Raw genomic sequence first — 20786 nt, 5'->3', positions numbered from 1 at the left:
AGATTGGTATACAAAGGCTTAATAAATGTTTAGTATGTTAATTTCAGGCATTGAAAAATGTTCTCAAAAATAGGAGTTTGTGTTTGATAACTTTAAGAAATTTATTATTATTAAGCTTATTGTATAACCTTATTAAGCTTATTGTATAAAATTTATTACGCTTATTGTACAACCTTTGAACCTATAGACAAAGCTAAAAGCTTTATAATACGTATTACATATACGTCATGTAAATTTGTATTTCGTTTATAGCTACGTCATGTAAATTTGTATTTGCACGTACACAGTAGTAATGCAAATTTCTAATGCAAGTTTCTATTTATAGAGATGCTTTTCGGGCGCAGTGTTATTTTCTCAGGAAATTTGTGTTGCTCAATATTGAAAGGGAACTCGAGTAAAAAGTTGTTTAATCGAGAAATTTCTTTGGGAGAAACATCTGCTTTTCACTTTAAAGCACAAAGCAGATCGAAGTTTGCCGTGGCGCGAATTATTTTTTCTCTATGTGCTTTTATGCAAACTGTTTATAACAAACGTCTATAATGAGCTATAATGGTGAGGCGAGCCTGACGATTGAGTCTTGCTATGCTAATATTTAAGTGCTTATCGACAGTGAAAACAATTAATTTCTATTAGGAAACGAATATTGATATTAGAATAAAACTTGCATTTGTTTTCATTGTTTACCCATCAGACAAAATGAAGCCCGAAAATTGAAAATTACATCGAGTTTTTCATAACTGAAGAAGCCAGATGTAAGATAAAATAATTCTTGCTGTTTCCTCAAATTGCGATATAAAAGTTCCCGATGTATATTTTCATTTGTTCGTTTTCGTTTTCTTTTTTTGTATAATTGTGATATTATTAGCTTCGTTATGTTCTTGTTTTATTAAGTTGAGCCCCGCTTAAATTCAGTAGAGAATTCAGTGATACAAGATTGCACTGCAGAATCACTTGTTTTAATTCGTTGATTTTTTGCACGTTTTCAACTCTGGCGTTTGTCTATGGCGAACCACGCAGTTCTCACTTCTCATTTCGTCATGTTATATATGAATACGTGTGTTTTGACGTCATATGTTCGTGGTGATAATTTGAAAAAAACAAACGTGGCGTATTTAACTTTCTAGCACGGTCGAATATATCCCATTAACGAGACTGCGTTCATATGTTCTCAGACAAGCCGACCCAAACAAGTGCCCCAAAAAGTCTTTCCGTGTTGAATCAGTTGTGAATAAAATTTTAAGGGGACAAGAAACTGCTGAGTTTTATTCAGGATAAAGAGTTTCGACTGACGGCAAACATGTCGCCTGACCAAGAAAAACAGCCAGGGAATATAGCATTGATTATGCAACCGAGTCCAAGATCTATGCTGTGTGTATTTTGCAAAGTCATCCCTTTGTTGCTGATATTCTTTAATCTTCAAATTTTTGGATATGGTCTTGATCTTGGACCAAATGAAGGTACGTGTTGAAAAATATGTGTAACTTTTGCTTTCACACGCAGTTTGTCTTTTAGTTTTTCCCTCAAGCGAAAAGCAAAACACAAACCGTTGCCTGGAGACGCACCTTGCTACCTGCTTAAGTTATGCGAATTTTCTGCTACAAATAAATTGGATTCCGAAAGGAAATTTCGGAAGTTACGTATGGGGGATATTTTTCGATCAAAATGTAGTATCGTTGAGTAATTTTCAAAACGTTTGAACGGGTTGAAAACCATGCATTTGACTTATGCCAAGTCTGCAAAAAGATTGCCAGTTCTATCACGAGATGTCAACAAGTTGTATTCAAATTTCTTATTCCAAGCTTTCTTAAAAAGTTGAAACAAGATTTCTAACAATTTTTAGCCACTAAATATTTCAAAATTTCTCCTTTTCTCTCAAGACCAATACCCAAAGCAAGTCGTGTTTCGAAAATATGAGCAAAAATACTTGGCGAATCATGTCATGGAAACAAAACAAGCAGAGTTTGAGTTTGAATGTGGTTTGCTCTGCGCTCGATATGAATCGTGTGCCTCAATCAATTACAAAACATCTGGTATTGGTAAAGGTCGCTGTGAGCTCAACAATAAGACGCATCAAGACATAACTGATGACGACGAAACAAGCAACTCTGAGTTCAACCATCTTGTCATAATTAAACCAGTAAGTTAACACATTTAGTAATGCATTTGAGTTAGAAATGTACAAGTATTTCCCTCACATCAGCTGAAATTTTCATGATATACACTGTGTTCTAAGACAAAAATCAAAACCATTGAATTCACCCCTAACAAATGAATATAATAATTGGATTTTTGCATGCCTCAGCAACCTGTTGGGACCCACAAGTGTGTCGTGGTTTCACATAAGCATTTTTATGCAAAAAATAAAATTTGTTTGTTCCCCTAAATAAATTTTATTACCAATATTTAATATGGATAACAAATTTAAGTTTACAACACAAGCACCATGACCTTAGAAATTTCCGTCTTCTCTGGCAAATTTTAAGTTTAGTTTTGTGTTTAGCATATTGTCAGTTGCGTTAATCCTCACGGGCAAAAATTTGCAAACAAGTTACGCCAATTTAAACAATAGGTGATTTCAATTATGAATTTTGGACTTGGTTTTAAACACAGTTGATAATAAACAATCTTTTCTTTTGGTATTCTCTCTTTCAGTTGAGCCAGGAGCCTGGTCAGGTATATTCCCCAAGTAAGTATAATGCATATAATGCGTTTTCACTATATATATTTCTATTGGTAGTTTTAGCCGATTTTAAGCGGCATATAACCTTTGCTTTTTTCTATGGAATTTAGTTTTGAGAGAACGTGAAGTAGTTCCGTCATCTTGCAAAAACTTGTTACTCAAGAAACCGTGAGTTTTATATACACCTGACATTGACTTTTTTTCTCTGTGTGCATAATAGTGGAAACGAATTGAAAGAGATTATTTAATCTAGATCAACGCCTAATGGTGCTTACACTCTGCAGTCAAACACATCCTCGACACCATACAAGGCATATTGTCACATGACAGATATTCCAGGTTGTGGAGCTGGAGGCTGGACACTAGTGTTGAAAGTGGACGGAAATAAGGCAAGATTTCATTGCACCAATCAGCAATCAATCAGATTAAGTGCAATTGAACAGCTTCGTCTAGTTTTCTGAGCTGTATCAAAGTTACAAATTTTGCTCATTCTGTTGAATGTTTACATTTCACCACTCGTCTTGCTGCACACAAAAATATAATTTACGACAATTCAAACAAATAATGATTATTTTTTAGCAAACATTCTACTATGATGCATCTTTGTGGACAAACAATGAAAGTTATGCAGTTGAAGATGGACTTGAAGGACTAACAGAGAAAGAAAGTAAACTGGCCTCTTATTGGAACACTCCTTTTAAGAAACTATGTCTTGGTATGACGGTCAATGGCGACAGAAGATGGATGATGTTGAATTATGAAGCCAGTTCGCTGTACAGTTTGATCGCAGACGGACAATATCGAAACACAGCCGCTGAGAGAAATAATTGGAAGTCTTTGATCGCGGGCTCTTACTTGCTACCAAATTGCAACCTTCAGGGTTTTAATTTAAAGAGAACTTGGAATGATGGTGCGGTCACTATTAAAGCGAGGCTTGCACTCCTTGCTAACAACGAAAACGATTGTGACAGCCCTGACTCCGGGATTGGTTTTGGTGTAAGGTATATTGGGTGTCAAGACGTTTATCCCGCCTGTGGTAATCATGTAAACTGTGGTGGTAAACACACTCCAGCATTTGGATACATATTCGTGCAGTGACTATCACCCATTCGGAATAATTTTTAAACTTTTAACGGTAACATCAGATACAGAGAACGGCTTCATAAATACTGTGTTTATTTTAGGCATAAACTATGTTTTCATACACTTGATAACTGTAATTGTAAGCATGCAGCTAGGTTGTGTGTATTGTACAAACTGGTAAAATATGTAGGTTCTGAGTTTTGTAAACAAATTCAGAATGAGCACTTTAAAATTAGCAAGCCAAGTTAGTCAGGCTTGCTAAATAATTGACGAGTTGAAAGCGGCTTCTCACAGGTGCACTAACATAAAATTTGAGATTGAGTTTGGCTTACTTGAAGACGAAGACTAACATACCGTTTACGACCAAAGAAATTAAAAGGCCGGCTATTTTTTGCAAATTTCATCATGACAGATGCAAACGAGTGGAACGCTATGAATACTGTCTGTAATAAGTTCCCTTTCCTGAATATCCGTAACTTATCCGCTCGATCACATCTATCGAAAGAATAAATCGCCAGCCCATGCAAGTGTAAAAACAAGTTCTAGTTAGTCGCTTGTTACCACTATATAACGAGATAACATGAATCATAATTGACACTGGGTATATTCATAACTGAAGAAACTTGATGAAAGACAAAATTCAGATGAATACGTGTGTTTGTTTTCACCGATGTGCCATATGTTAGTATAATGATATTTTAAAAAAACATTGTGTGTCACCTATTAAACTTATTAGCACAGATGTATACATGCCATTAACAAGACTGCGTTCGTCGTATTGTCATTGAGGCAGACCCGGCCGTATCCTTTCTATTGGAATTGAATTGTTTCGGTCGATAAAAATTTGAAAGGAATAAAAAACCATTGAGTTTCAACTGACGACAAACATATCTCTTGTTCGGTTGTTCCGAACAAAAACATCCAGTGAATATGGAATTGATTATGCAACCGAGACGTTTGCTGTTTGTATTTTTCAAAGTTATCCCTTTGTTGCTGATATTCTTTAATCTTCAACCTTTTGGATATGGTCTTGATTTTGGACCAAATGAAGGTACGTGTTGAAAAATACGTGAAACGTTTGCTTTCACACGCAGTTTGTCTTAATAAAGTTTATCCCTCAAGCGAAAAGCAAAACACAAACCGTTGGGTGCAAACGTACCATTCTTCTGTTTCTACGGACAAAGAATTATGCATCGGCAACAAACGAGAATAGAGATCGTCGACTGTCTGCGAGTGATAAGATCAGGCGCTTAAAGATTAAATTATTCAATTCAACATATCCATATCGTAAAGAACTGATAAGTAGTAACCTAAATTTCTCCTTTTCGCGCTAGACGAATACCCAAAGCAAGTCATCTTTCAAAAAAGCAAGCAAAAATACTTGGCGAATCATGTCATCGAAACGAAACAAGCAGAGTTCGAGTTTGAATGTGGTTTGCTCTGCGCTCGATATGAATCGTGTGCCTCAATCAATTACAAAACATCTGGTATCGGTAAAGGTCGCTGTGAGCTCAACAATAAGACACATCAAGACATAAACGATGACGATGAAACAAGCAACCCTGAGTTCAACAATCTTGTCGTAATTAAACCAGTAAGTTAACACGTTATTTAGAAATGCAGCTGACTTAGAAATGTACAAATGTTTCCCTCACATGCATCAGCTGAAAATTTTCATGATATTACACTGTGTCCAAAATTTTATATCCAACTTCGTTTTGTATACAGTTGATGTTAATCAATATTTTGCTTTGGTATTCTCTTTTTTAGTTGAACAAGGAGCCTGGTAACGTATATTCCCCAAGTAAGCATAAGAGTGTATATAATGCGTTTTCACTGGTAGTTTTAGCCGATTGTAAGCGGTATACAACCTTTGTTTTTTCTACGGAATTTAGTTTCATCTTGCAAAGACTTTTGCTTTCAAGGACCAAATGAAGGTACGTCTTGAAAAATACGTTTAATTTTTGCTTCACATTGTCAGCAATGGAATTATATCTGCGAATGCTAATAATGTCCATAAAGCAAGTATACCAGAACGAGAATCGCTGCGCGGAAGCACACCTTGCCCTCAAATGTCGTTAGTTTCTTTATGGCTGAATTTGCAAGCTAAAGTTGTACTTGATAAAGTTACTTACTTTACTTTTGATTGCGAAGTCAATAAATTAATAGTTTACAAATGTTTCGCTTTCTTAACAAATACTGAAATATTCGTGTCACAAAACATAGGTGAACTAAACCGCAATTCTAAAATAACCGTTTAGTTTTAGACATACCCGTTACTTTGTTCAAATAGGGGAGGAGATTGCTATTCTACAAGAATATATTTCTAGTTTTTCCTTGCGAAGCACAAAGACCCACACAAGACGCCGCAGTTAATTAATATTTTACAATGTTTTTATTGCTTCTGCTTGTGGTTTGAAAAGTTTCAATTAAGAAAGTTACAATCTTGCACTTGCTTCAAATTGTTTACCTCCAATTTTTCACTACTCAAAGGTCGTCATTTGAACAGCGAAGTGATGATAGAAAGAGTCCACGCAGGAACGGGAGGAGAATGCATTTACTTTTGTGCACGTGACAATAAAGCCTGCAGATCTACGAATTTCCAAAAACGCTCAAATTCGGAAAACAATTGTGAATTCCTTTACGATATTGCATCAGAGTTGCCTGCAGCAGATTTTCATCGTCACAAAGACTTCGATTACTACGAACTGACAAATCCTTTAAGGAACAGGGTGGGTATTTGAACAATTTAAATAATTACAAAACGCTGAAACTACAGCGATAGTGCATCATAACTAAAACGTACCTCTATGAGCAAAGAGAGTTGAAATGTAGAATAGAAACCAGTTCATAAATATCAGCAGCTGGAATATTTTCCGTTTCGATGAACCAAAGAAAAGAAATTTCGAAGAAAACAGCAGCGATGAGCCGATGATTTTGAATAGAAACAATTCTTGCGTTATGTAGTGTGCCTTGTTTTGCATCCAATCAATACGTGTATTAATAACGAACAATAATACTGAACTATCTAATTCATTGATGTTTTCTTCCAGACGTGCAAAGAGCCAAATGAGGTTTATTCCTCAGGTAAATTAAAGTGCATATGATGAAGTTTCTAACATAATTTCTATAAGGATATTTTGCCGAGCAGCATCATAACCAGTTTTCATTCTGATACATTTAGTTTCAAAACAATGCGAAGTAGTTCCGTCATCTTGCAAAGACTTGTTACTGAAGAAACCGTGAGTTTTATAAACACCTGACATTGACAGTTTTTCTTGTGTGCATGTTAGCGGAAACGTATTGAAAGAGATTATTTAATCTAGATCAACGCCTAATGGTACTTACACTCTGCAGTTAAACACATCCTCGACACCATACAAGGCATATTGTCACATGACAGATATTCCAGGTTGTGAAGCTGGAGGCTGGACACTAGTGTTGAAAGTGGACGGAAATAAGGCAAGATTTCATTGCACCAATCAGCAATCAATCAGATTCTCGTTAAATGAAGCATCAAATTATAAAAAGAAAATTTAAGTGCAACTGATCAGCTTCGTCTAGTTTTCTGAGCTGTATCAAAGTTACAAATTTTGATTATTCTGTTGAATGTTTACATTTCACCACTCGCCTTGCTGTACAAAAAAAATAATTTACACCATTTTAACTAAACAATTATTATTGTCTTAGCAAACATTTACCTATGATTCACCCTACTGGACGAACAATGAAAGTTATGCAGTTGAAGATGGACTTGAAGGACTAACAGAGAAGGAAAGTAAACTGGCCTCTTATTGGAACACTCCTTTTAAGAAAATATGTCTTGGTATGACCGTTAATGGTGACAGAAGATGGATGATGTTGAATTATGAAGGCAGTTCGCTGTACAGTTTGATCGCAGACGGGCAGTATCGAAATACAAGCGCTGGACGGGCCACGTGGAAATCTCTGATCGCAGGCTCATCTTTACAACCATATTGCAACAAAGAAGGATTCAGCATTGAGAGTACATCTCAAAAAATTTATGCACGTATTGGATATCACGCGAATAATGAAGATGATTGCACATCGCCTAATTCATGCATAGGATTTGGTATCTCCTATTACAACTCTTGCGGTGTGACGTCTGACATAACATGCGGTAATATTGCGCAATGTTCTGACAACGATAATGGCGAGAAACTCACTCCGGCATTCGGATATATTTTAGTTCAGTAGTACATTTTAGATACAGACAACGGCTTGATAAATATTGTGTTTATTCTACGCATTTTAATGTTATCATACGCTGAGTTTGATAAATAAGTTTAAAAAAGTCAGAAATATTGTAATTGTAAGCATGCAGGTAATTATAACGTAGGTTGTGTGTATTGCAGGTAAAATATTAAATATGTAGGTTCTCAGTTCTGTAAACAAGTTCAGCTAGAATGAGCGCTTAAAAAATAGTATGAAAGTCAGTAAGTAAGCTTAGCGCACGGAAATAAGTTAGCTAAACGCACAGAAATCAAGCTTTATAAATTTTAAAATTGAGAAAGTATATTTCTGCACTACAATACTGAAGGGTGTTTTATATAATATGCTCGTAACATTCGGGTCATTTTGCTAATCTTGAGATAAGAGTTTAAATTACAGAATTGAATATAGTTAAATCCTAATGCTAAAATTGCGAGAGATGTAATTCATTGTACAAAATAATAAATCTCAAGAATAGAATTATTGTTACATGAAGTAGCTACTAAAACGCGCGCGGTTCGACGGTCAATTGAGATAAAGTTTGAGGTGTATGTATAACTTAAGGTATAATAAATAAATATCACTCCCTATACATTTACGATGAAGCTAAAAGTATTTGGCAAGACGTTTACGTTTCAAAGCAGATCTGGCTAAAATGTAATAAGGACAGCTAAGGATACTTATGGATATACATGACATTCTATAGAAGGACCGGTGAAACTCGAGTGTCCTTGCTTGAATGTAACTGGGTTGTTTATCAGTCAGCGTCGTTAATTTCTAACACAACACATGAAAAACATTGTCTAAACTAGTGTTTGAACTAAACTGCCGTTTTAGTAAAGATAACGACTAAATATTAAAAATATAATTTGCCGACAAAGTAAAAGCTAAATTTTAATTATTTCAGGAGGGCACATATTCGTATATTCATGTTGTGCGAGATTAATTTCTTTTCAAATTGATTGGCTTTACAAGGCTGTTAACATGAATATATGAATATGTTCCCCCACCCTCCCCCCCCCCCAATTATTGTGTTTCGTGTTTCCTAAACCGCTTTAGGCCTTAAGATATTTCATGCTGACATCGTGGGAATGAAATTACCACCGTCTGCCTGGCAATGAGAGTCTTTAAGCATTGTCAAGTATTCTAAAAAGACAGTCCGGCCTAAAATAACACTTTACATCTCTCTTGAATGAGTCAACTTGAATATTATGCACTGAATAATTATGTAGTTGTAACCAGTATATTTGTTTTAAGGTTAAAAACGTTTAGTTCGCTTGTTGAATAAAACGATAGACTTACTTTCTATTTTGAACTTAACCATGGTTTAAGCTAAACGGGCTTCGTACAACCGGCCCCAGCACAATAAATACCTTTATAGCTAACAACAGCATCTCCTCGTGCCAGAGTCCTCGTGCTAAATATACACTGTAGTGGCTCTTGCATGTAAACACGTCGAGTACACCTTCTTCATTCGGAATGAGCCACAATTACAGAGCTTGATTGAGCGCGTAGAATTCTCAGTTCCATATCGCTTGCTTTATCATTTTAACGTCGAACGAATTAAGTAGCACTAATATAGTACAAATCATTTAGCAAACCATCAGTGAACTAAACATGTATTTTGTCAAGTTAAAATGCACGCGGTGCTTTCTTGCGAGTGATGATGACGAAACACGTGTCATTAGCTGAAAATGAATCCAGATCGCATTAGTTGCTGTCAAGAAAACAAAAGAACATCACAAAAGGATACAAAGATCTTTTTACTACGCGAGACTTTCCGATTGAAGGCGTGCATGCATGGAATTCAAATAAAAATGAAGCAATATGCTTCTAATATGAAGCAATTATAATGCCTAGTCTCCATTCAGCCGTTAGCTGTCGTTACATGTCTTTCCGTGTCTTTGGTGATAATCCTGAAAGACCGATAACGAATCATGTCGTTCGCATAATCCTGCTTTAGCCGAGATTTAACAATTGAAGCCACGTAAAATGACTTTGATGTACAGGGTGTATAAAAAAAAACGCAACCACTTAATATTCATGAAAATCCTCTTTGTTCTACAACACAAAAGACGTTTGGCCCCTGGAATGCGAGAAAGCTTGTAATCATATTCTAGCGGCACAATCGTCGGTAAACAAAGTCGGGTGCATAAACCAACGAGCTGAAATGAAAGTATTTAACGAGTAAAATTTTATTTACAATTTATTTTACAAGGTCGACAGTTAGCATTCAAGTTATCATGCACGACAGTAAAAACTCGTTATTCGGTTGTTAGCTGTACCATTATTAGTTCAGCTGATTTGACTATTAGCAGTTGAACTGTACGATTAGAAGCCATTTTAAAATCCCAGGGGCATAAAATCTATTGAGCTTATGAACAATATGAATTTTAGAATATTAAGTGGTTGCGTTTTTTTTGAGACACCCTGTATTGAAATGAATATACATAAAACATGATCTTGACAATGGTGCAGTCATCCCAACAATAGAATGCGTTTGCTTAGTTTCACAAAGACTAATTACAATACGTCAAAATCATCTCACGCTTCGTCGAATCGCGTTCCAGACCTTTTCTTTTCGCGGTCTTTAGAAGACGAAAATTTAAAAAAAATAGCACAAAAAGCTGAAAAGCAAATCAAGTTTACATTGTAATAATTATGAGCCTCGGTCGTTTTGTACAACTGTCGCTCAGCACGCCAGCTCTGTTAGTACAAAGAAAACTCGGCGTGACATTATATTGCACAGATATCATGCAAGCTCGCTTAATAAAGTTCTGTGTTATTAAAACGGCGTTTTTGACATAAATCACATGATATATTGATATAAGTCTGTTTCATGTCACTTTTCTTACCGAAACCTTTGTTCAGAAGCCCGCTTCTTCGCTTTTTATTCCTACTTTATTTCTTAATCCTCATTACATACGCTATCCACGCTATATTCGATAAATAAGTGCACTTTTTTATTATGCTATCTGACATGAACTTCATTTTCCTGATAAATGCAATTAAAATTGTTTGTTCATTAAACTTTATAGCGTGCAGGTGAAAATTTTCCATAAACAATATTTCTTATATTTCATTATAGGCTATAGTAGACTCGGCATCTAAATAGCTTTTTTAAATAAAGTTCAACTTCTTAAACTTCTTAAACTCATAAACTTAAAAACTCTTTTCATTCAACCAAGTGTGTTCGCTAGTGTCAACTGATTTTCGATTTGGAAAAGTAACAAATTTGTTCCAGTATTATGCATTGTCTTTTCTTTTGTCATCCCAAAGGTCGTCGTTTGAACAGCGAAGTGATAGAAAAAGTCCACGCAGAAACGGGAGCAGAATGCATTTACTTTTGTGCACGTGACAATAAAGCCTGCAGATCTACCAATTTCCAAAAATGCTCAAATTCAGAGAAAAATTGCGATTTTCTCAAAGATACTGCATCAGAGATCCCTGCAACAAATTTTCATCATAATAAATGCCAATGATGAAGATGATGCTGATGAACATGCGTGAAAAGCACGTTGTTTATACGCCATCAGCTGCGATTTGGCAACCTCCCCAAGCAGCCCCGCGCACTTCTATTCCGCGAAGTACTTTTAAAGAACCTGGGAACGAGGCTGATACTGGCTATCATTCTTTCTTAGGTGTGCTCGGAACCTGGTCATGTATATTTCTCGGGTAAGTTCAAGCATATAAATGATATAGAATGGAGTTTATAAGCAACATAATGATGCTGTTTTTTCTATCATTTTAGTTTCAAAACAATGCGAAGTTGTCGACGTCCTCATCTTGCGAAGATTTGCTAATTAAAAGACAGCGAGTTTTACATACATCTGACAACTGTTTTGTCGGCATTTCTTGCTGGGCAGAACTGTGAGTGTTAAAAGAGTTATTTAATCTAGGTCAACGCTTAATGGCACTTATCGATCACAAAAAAAAATCGCCCAATGTAAACTCATTAAAAAAGATCTAGTTAGTCGCTTGTTATCACTATATAACGACATAAAATAAATCATAATTGACACTGGGTTTATTCATAACTAATGAAACGTGATGAAAAAAAAAACAGCAGATGAATAAGTGTGTTTGATCCCATGCATTAACTTACAAGACTGCGTTCGTCGTATTGTCATTGAGGCAGACCCAGCCGTGCCCAAATAGGTCTTTTTATTGGAATTGAATGGTGTCGGTCGATAAAAATTTAAAGGGGATAAGAAACCATTGAGTTTCGACTGACGACAAACATGTCTCTTGTTCAACAAAAACAGTCAGTGGATATGGAATTGATTACGCAACCAAGTCGTTTGCTGTATGCATTCGTCAAAATCAGTCTTTTGTTGTTATTATTTTTGAATCTTCAACGTTTTGGATATGGTCTTGACTTTTGCTTTCAAGGACCAAATGAAGGTACGTGTTGAAAAATACGTTTAATTTCTGCTTCACATTGCAAGAAATGGAAAAATATCTGCAAATGCTAATAATGTCTATGAAGCAAATATAGCAGAACGAGAATCGCTGCGCGGAAGCACACATTGCCCTTAAATGTTAGTTTCCTGATGGCTGAATTTGCAAGCTAAAGTTGTACTTGGTAAAGGTACTTACTTTACTTTTGATTGCGAAGTCAATAAATTTAAATTAATAGTTACGAGTGCACATGTTTCGCTATTTCTTAACAAAAACTGAAATATTCGTTTAACCTAACATAGGTGAACTAAACTGCAATTTTAAAATAACCTTTTACTTTTAGAAAAACACGTTACTTTGTTCAAATAGACGAGGAGATTAATATTCTACAAGAATATATTTCTAGTTTTTCCTTGCGAAGCACACAGACGACACAAGATGCCGCAGTTAATTAATAATTAACAATGTTTTTATAACTTTTGGTTGTGCTTCGAAAAGTTTTGATTAGGATAATTTACAATTTTGCACTTGCTTCATAATGTTTACCTCCTATTTTTCACTACTCAAAGGTCGTCGTTTGAACAGCAAAGTGATAGAAAAAGTCCACGCAGAAACAGGAGTAGAATGCATTTACTTTTGTGCACGTGACAATAAAGCCTGCAGATCTACGAATTTCCACAAATGCTCAAATTCGGAAAACAATTGTGAATTCCTTTACGATACTGCATCAGAAATGCCGGCAACAGATTTTCATCATGAAAAAGACTTCGATTACTACGAACTGACAAATCCTTTAAGGAACAGGGTAGGTATTTGGACAATTTAAACAATTACAAAACGCTGAAACCATAGAGATAACGCATGATAACTAAAACGTGCCTCTACGAGCAAAGAGGGTTGAAATGTTTAGAAACCGGTTCAGAAATATCAGCAGCTGGAAAATTTCCGTTTGGATAAACTCAAGAAAGGAATTATAAAATTCAGGAATATGAGAAATTTCGAAGAAAACAACAGCGATGAGCCGATGACATTAAATAGAAACAATTATTTTGTTGTGTAATGTGCCCTAGCTGTTTTTCACCCAATACGTGTATTAGCGAACAATAATATTGAACAGTTTATTTCATTGATGTTTTCTTCCAGACGTGCAAAGAGCCAAATGAGGTTTATTCCTCAGGTAAATTAATAGTGCATATGGTGCATTTTCTAACATAATTTTTATAAGGTTATTTTGCGGAGCAGCATCATGACCACTTTTCTTTTTTATACATTTAGTTTCAAAACAATGCGAAGTTGTTCCGTCATCTTGCAAAGACTTGTTACTCAAGAAACCGTGAGTTTTATAAACACCTGACATTGACTGTTTTTCTTGTGTGTATGTTAGCAGAAACGTATTGAAAGAAATTATTTAATCTAGATCAACGTCTAATGGTACTTACACTCTGCAGTTAAACACATCCTCGACACCATACAAGGCATATTGTCACATGACAGATATTCCAGGTTGTGGAGCTGGAGGCTGGACACTAGTGTTGAAAGTGGACGGAAATAAGGCAAGATTTCATTGCACCAATCAGCAATCAATCAGATTCTCGTTAAATAAAGCATCAAATTATGAAAGGAAATTTAAGTGCACCTGATCAGCTTACCGTATAGCTTAACGTTACAAATTTTGTCTATTCTGTTGAATGTTTTTACATTTCACCACTCGCCTTTCTGTACACATATATATAATTTTTACCATTTCAAATAAACAAATATTATTTTCTTAGCAAACATTCACCTATGAATCACCTTACTGGGCGAACAAGGAAAGTTATGCAGTTGAAGATGGACTTGAAGGACTAGCAGAGAAAGAAAGTAAACTGGCCTCTTATTGGAACACTCCTTTTAAGAAAATATGTCTTGGTATGACCGTTAATGGCGACAGAAGATGGATGACGTTGAATTATGAAGCCAGTTCGCTGTACAGTTTGATTGCAGACGGGCAGTATCGGAAAACAACCGCTGGACGGGCTGCGTGGAAATCTCTGATCGCAGGCTCATCTTTACAACCATATTGCAACAAAGAAGGATTCAGCATTGAGCGTACACCTGGTAAAAATTATGCACGTATTGGATATCACGCGAATAATGAAAAAGATTGCGCAACGCCTGATTCATGCATAGGATTTGGTATCTATTACAAAGCTTGCAGCGTGACGTCTGACATAACATGCGGTAATATTGCACCATGTTTTGGCAACGATAATGGCAAGAAACTCACTCCGGCATTCGGATATATTTTAGTTCAGTAGTACATTTTAGATACAGACAACGGCTTGATAAATATTGTGTTTATTTTAGGCATTAAAAATGTTATCATACACTGAGTTTGATAAGTTTAAAAAAATTCTGTAATTGTAAGCATGCAGATAATTATAACGTAGGTTGTGTGTATTGCAGGTAAAATATTAAATATGTAGGTTCTCAGTTCTTTAAACAAGTTCAGCTAGAATGAGCTCTTAAAAAAAGTGTGAAAGTTAGTAAGTAAGCTTAGCGCACAAAAATAAGTTAGCTAAACGCACAGAAATCAAGCTGTATAAATTTTGCAATTGAGAAAGTATACTTCTGCACTACAAAACTGAAGGGTATTTTATATATATGCCCGTAACAATTGGGTCATTTTGCTAATCTTGAGATAAGAGTTTGAGTTACAGAATTAAATACAGTTAAATCCTAATGTTAATATTGCGAGAGATGTAATTCATTGTACAAAATAATAAATTTCAAGAATAGATTTACTGTTACGTGAAGTAGCTACTAAAACGCCCGCGGTGCGACGATCAATTTTACGTGGCAAAAATGTAGCTTTTTCATTGTAAAATTTGAAATTGAGATGAAGTTTGATGTGTATGTATAACTTAAGGTATAATAAATAAATAACACTCCGTATACATTTACGATGAAGCTAAAAGTATTTGGCAAAACGTTTACGTTTCATGTTATAAATATATATAAACCAAAGTAGATCTGGCTACAATGTAATAAGGACAGCTAAGGATACTTATGGATATACATGCCATTCTATAGAAGGACAGGTGAAACTCGAGTGTCCTAGCTTGAACGTAACTGGGTTGTTTATCAGTCAGCGTCGTTAATTTCTAACACAACACATGAATGAAAGACATTCTCGAGAAACATAAGAAGTTAGCCAAACTAGTTCCAAAGTGTTTAAACTAAACTGCCGTTTTAGTAAATATAAGGACTAAATGTTTAAAATACAATTTGCCGACAAAGCGAAAGCTAAATTTTATTTATTTCACTGCCACTTGGCTTAAACGAAATGGGATCTTAAAGAATTATCAATTTTACACTTGTTTCGTAATGTTTACCTCCAATTTTTCACTACTTAATTCAAAGGTCGTCGTTTGAACAGCGAAGCGATAGAAAAAGTCCACGCAGAAACGGCAGTAGAGTGCATTTACTTTTGTGCACGTGACAGATCTACCAATTTCAAGAAATGCTCAGATTCGGAAACAAATTGTGAATTCCTTTACGATATTGCATCAGAGTTGCCTGCAGCAGATTTTTATCGTCACAAAGACCTGGATTATCACGAGCTGACAAATCCTTATAGGAATAAGGTAAGTATATGAAATGTCAACTATTTTAGATAACTACAAACGCTGAAACAATAGGCATAGCAATATTGCATTATAACTAATTAAATATAACCTCCTTTGAACCGATAGAAAAAGCTAAAAGCTTTATAATACGTATTATATATACTTCATGGAAATTTGTATTTGCACGTATATTGTAGTAATGCAATAAAGGTTTTCATTTATAGCGATATTTTTTCAATATAAATTTTTTTAAGGCAATTTGAGTCGATCAATATTCAGAAGAAAATCGAGCAAAACTGAATTGTTTAATGGAGAAATTTCTTCGAGTGAAAGATTTTCTTTTCACTAACCAGAAGTTTGCCGTGGCGAGAATTATATTTCTCTGTGTGCTTTTATGCCAACCGTTTATAACAAACGTCTGTACAATGGCGACGCCAGCCTGACGATTAAGTCTCGCTATGCTAATATTTAAGCTTTAAGTGCTTATGGATATTGAAAACAATCAATATTGTTATTACAATAAAATTTGCATTAATTTTGTTGTCGCTTGTCACCCATGAGACAAAATAAAGCCTAAATATCGAAAATGAAATCGACTGCAGAATCAAAATAACTGCAGAATCACTTGTCTTAATTCGTTGATTTTTTGCACCTTTTCAACTCTGCATATTGTTTGATTATCGCCCAGGTCTCATCTCGTAATGTTTAGCAAATTAATGAATATCTGTGAATAAGGCGCATATGTTTGTAATGATAATTTGAAAAAAAACGTAACGTTTTTATCGTATTTATATTTAACGTATCTAGCACAATTGAATAAATCCCATTAACGAGACTGCCTTCATGTTCTCAGACAGGCCGACCTAAACTAAGTGTCCCAAAAAGTCTTTCTGTCCGAGTTGAATTAGTTGTCGATAAAATTTTAAAGGGGACAAGAAACTGCTGAGTTTTATTCAAGATAAAGAGTTTCAACTGACGGCAAACATGTCGCATGACCAAGAAAAACAGCCAGGGAATATAGCATCGCTTATGCAAGCAAGACGTTTGCTGCGTGTATTTCGCAAAGTCATCCCTTTATTGCTGATATTCTTTAATCTTCAAACTTTTGGATATAGTCTTGTTTCTGGCTTTCAAGGACCAAACGAAGGTAAGATTTTGGAAAATACGTTTAACTTTTGCTTTCACACGCAGTTTGTCTTTTAGTGTTACAGTTTATCCCTCAAGCGAAAAGCAAAACACAAACCGTTGCGCGGAAACGCACCTTACTAGCTGCTTAAGTTTTGCGATATTTCAGTTGCAAACTAACTTGGATTCCGAAGGGAAATTTTGGAAGTTATGCACGGGGATGTGCATGTTTTCGCAGAGTAATTTTCAAAACCATCCGTTTTAAAACCCCAAACCTTTTGCTTCTCGTTCTAAAAACATACACTGACACTGCATGAGGATGAAAATTTAGCAAGTCTTTCTGAAATCGTCGGAAATATATATTTAATGCCATAATGGCTAGCAATAATCGTGCTGTTAAAATTTCTGGTCGAAAACCACATTCTCTTACCGCTGCGAATTGAATAAAATATTAATCTCATTTGCGCGTACACGCGCGTGCCTTTTCAGCTTGTAATAAATTCAAATTGTCTTCGTCTTGCCTTCAATCGGGCAAGTTAGAATTTACTTACTAATTTTCTCCTCAAAAAGAGCTATTTTTTCATTTTTGCTGTCATTTACTGAAGAAAGGTATCATTGCATGAGAGGCTAAATAATGCTTTATCATTCTGCATAAACCTAGTAGTTTTAATCACTCGCAGACAGTCAGCGATGCTCTACGATCCATTGTCGATGACTTTGCAATGAAGTAGAAATCTTTTTCTACGGACAAAGCATTATGCATCAGCAACAAACGACAATACAGATTTCCGACTGTCTGCGTGTGATAAAAACAAGGCTTAAATCCCAGGAGTGGCGCCCAGAATTCCCTGACACAGGGGCAAAGGTACCCAATAAGGGGGCTGAAGCTGGACTTTTAAGTGCTGAGTACTGACTGCTGAAGATTTCAATTAAAAAAAACAACTATCGAAATTCAAATCATATCTGTTGTTCATTCCCCGACGAATTGCTGTAGCCCCCCTCCCCTCTGGCGCCACCCAGTTAAAGCCTGGTTTTCATAAGACGCCGACGTCGACAAAGTATTATTGTCGGTGATTATTGATTATTCACCTTGGATGATTAGAAAGAGTCGGGGCAGGTCGGCGTTGTATGAAAACCACGCCTAAGGTCCAGGCTTTAGGATAAAATTATAAATTTCCACATGTCCATATCGTAAAGGACTAATAAGTAGCAACCTAAATTTCTCGTTTTCGCTCTAGACGAATATCCAACGCAAGCTGTCTTTCGAAAAAGCAAGCAAAAATACTTGGCGAATCATATCATCAAAACAAAACAAGCAGCCAGCGAGTTTGAATGTGGTTTGCTCTGCGCTCGATATGAATCGTGTGCCTCAGTCAATTACAAAACATCTGGTATTGGTAAAGGTCGCTGTGAGCTGAACAGTAAGATACTTCACGACATAACTGATGACGATGAAACAAGCAACTCTGAGTTTAACCATCTTGTCATAATTAAGGTGTATCTAGGTTTACTAATGCATCCGAGATAAAAATGAAATAAACAAAATGGACACAGCACCCGCATGTAATGCAAATACAACAAGAAAGCGTCTTAAGGAAAATTTATATTATAAAATATCGTTTCGCCGGTTAAGGCTTCATCAGGGTCATTTTTTATCTATCGTTCTTTTCATCAGCTTTTGTTTCAGTGTAAGTTTAGTTATGGATCAAAAGTTTATCGTATTCTAAATGGTGTGAAAGGGTGCTTTTTCGAGACGCACTGTTGAGCCATGATTTCATCCCAAGTGGACTTTTATTGTAAAAGGAGTTAAAATTCAAGAAGCTGATCTCTATGTATATGTGGATTTAGCGTAGCGCTCAGACATACAAAGATTTCGGAAGATTTCGGAAATGTTATTGACTATATTTGTACGACCTGGGCTAAGTTTGTACACAGGAGATTTGAAATAATAATTTGCATTGATATTCTTTTTTAGTTGAGCAAAGAGCCTGGTCAGGTATACTCCCCAAGTAAGTGCAATAAATGCGTTTTCACCACATACTTTTATATAAATGATGCCTTTTAGCCGATTGTAAGCGGCATATAACCTTTTTTTTCTATGGAATTTAGTTTTGAGAGAAAGTGAAATAGTTTCATCTTGCAAAGACTTGTTACTCAAGAAACTGTGAGTTTATATACACCTGACATTGAGTGTTTTTCTTGTGTGCATGTTAGCGGAAACGTATTGAAAGAGATTATTTAATCTAGATCAACGCCTAATGGTACTTACACTCTGCAGTTAAACTCATCCTCGACACCATACAAGGCATATTGTCACATGACAGATATTCCAGGTTGTGGAGCTGGAGGCTGGACACTAGTATTGAAAGTGGACGGAAATAAGGCAAGATTTCATTGCACCAATCAGCAATCAATCATATTCTCGTTAAATGAAGTATCAAATTATAAAAAGAAAATTTAAGCGCAACTGATCAGCTTCGTCTAGTTTTCTAAGCTTTTTCAACGTTACAAATTTAGTTTATTCCGTTGAATGTTTACATTTCACCACTCGCCTTGCTGTACACAAAAATATATAGTTTACGACAATTCAAACAAATAATTGTCATTTTTTAGCAAACATTCTACTATGATGCATCTTTGTGGACAAACAAGGAAAGTTATGCAGTTGAAGATGGACTTGAAGGACTAACAGAGAAAGAAAGTAAACTGGCCTCTTATTGGAACACTCCTTTTAAAAAAATATGTCTTGGTATGACCGTTAATGGCGACAGAGAATGGATGATGTTGAATTATGAAGCCAGTTCGCTGTACAGTTTGATCGCAGACGGACAATATCGAAACACAAGCGCTGAGAAAAATACATGGATGTCCTTGATCGCGGGCTCTGTCTTGCAACCAAATTGCAACATTCAGGGTTTCAATGTACGCGATGTCCCAGGAAAAGATGCTTACACCATCGACGTGCGGCTTGGATTCATTGCTAACAACGAAGACGTCTGTGACAGCCCTGACTCTTGGATTGGTTTTGGTGTAAAATACGCTGCTTGTGGAAGAGTGGATCTCGCCTGTGGTAATCGTGCAGTGTGTGCTGTTAAAGCAGTCAAAAATATTCCAGCATTTGGATACATATTGGTGCAGTGAGAAGAACTCATTCATAGCAAAAAATGCATTAAGCAGAGGACATTAGATTGATATACAAAGGCTTAATAAATGTTTAGTATGTTAATTTCAGGCAGTGAAAAATGTTATCAAAAATAGGAGTTTGTAGGTGTTTGTTAACTTTAAGAAATAACATTTGATTGCACGCATGCACCTTAGCTTATTGTATATAACCTTTGAATTTCTTAATAATATGCGTTGTATACTTCATGTAAATTTGTATTTCCACGTAATACTGTAATAATGCAATAAAGGTTTTCACTTAAAACGGAGGCGGAGCGAAATTTTTTCAGGCAATTTTGGTTGATCAATATTGAAAGGGAAATCGAGTAAAAATTGTTTAATCCAGAAATTTCTTCGGGTAAAAGATAAAGATTTTCATTAAAGCACTAAGCAAAACTTTGCTGTCGCACGAATTATTTTTTCTCAGTCTTCTTCAGTTGTGCAAACCGTTAATAACAAACGTCTATAATGAGCTTTAATGCATGGCGACGCCA

At 35.6% G+C, this 20786-nt stretch overlaps 1 protein-coding gene across 1 annotated transcript; it reads left to right on the top strand.

Annotated features, from left to right (window-relative positions):
• Positions 1-1297: 1297 nt before the first annotated feature.
• LOC114520178 lies at positions 1298-20499 on the top strand. The gene is made up of 6 exons (XM_028540406.1): positions 1298-1457; positions 1878-2137; positions 19106-19139; positions 19240-19294; positions 19378-19513; positions 19744-20499. The coding sequence occupies exons 1-6, from the start codon at positions 1298-1300 to the stop codon at positions 20269-20271; spliced, it is 1173 nt and encodes a 390-aa protein (XP_028396207.1). The 3' UTR covers positions 20272-20499.
• The last annotated feature ends 287 nt before the right edge of the window (positions 20500-20786 follow it).

Source organism: Dendronephthya gigantea, unplaced genomic scaffold (genome assembly GCF_004324835.1).
Source record: "Dendronephthya gigantea isolate DGI-Jeju-01 unplaced genomic scaffold, DenGig_1.0 000015F, whole genome shotgun sequence".
Lineage (NCBI taxonomy): Eukaryota > Metazoa > Cnidaria > Anthozoa > Malacalcyonacea > Nephtheidae > Dendronephthya > Dendronephthya gigantea.
The sequence above is the reverse complement of the archived record's forward strand: the minus strand, read 5'-3'. Positions and strand labels throughout refer to the sequence as shown.

What these genes read in the sequence shown, in the direction of transcription:
- LOC114520178 (XM_028540406.1), top strand. Translation starts at nt 1,298, where the DNA reads ATGTCGCCTGACCAAGAAAAACAGCCAGGGAATATAGCATTGATTATG. An exon ending in TGATCTTGGACCAAATGAAG is followed by an intron (nt 1,458 to 1,877) that starts GTACGTGTTGAA and finishes TTTTCTCTCAAG; the next exon opens with ACCAATACCCAAAGCAAGTC. An exon ending in TGGTCAGGTATACTCCCCAA is followed by an intron (nt 19,140 to 19,239) that starts GTAAGTGCAATA and finishes TATGGAATTTAG; the next exon opens with TTTTGAGAGAAAGTGAAATA.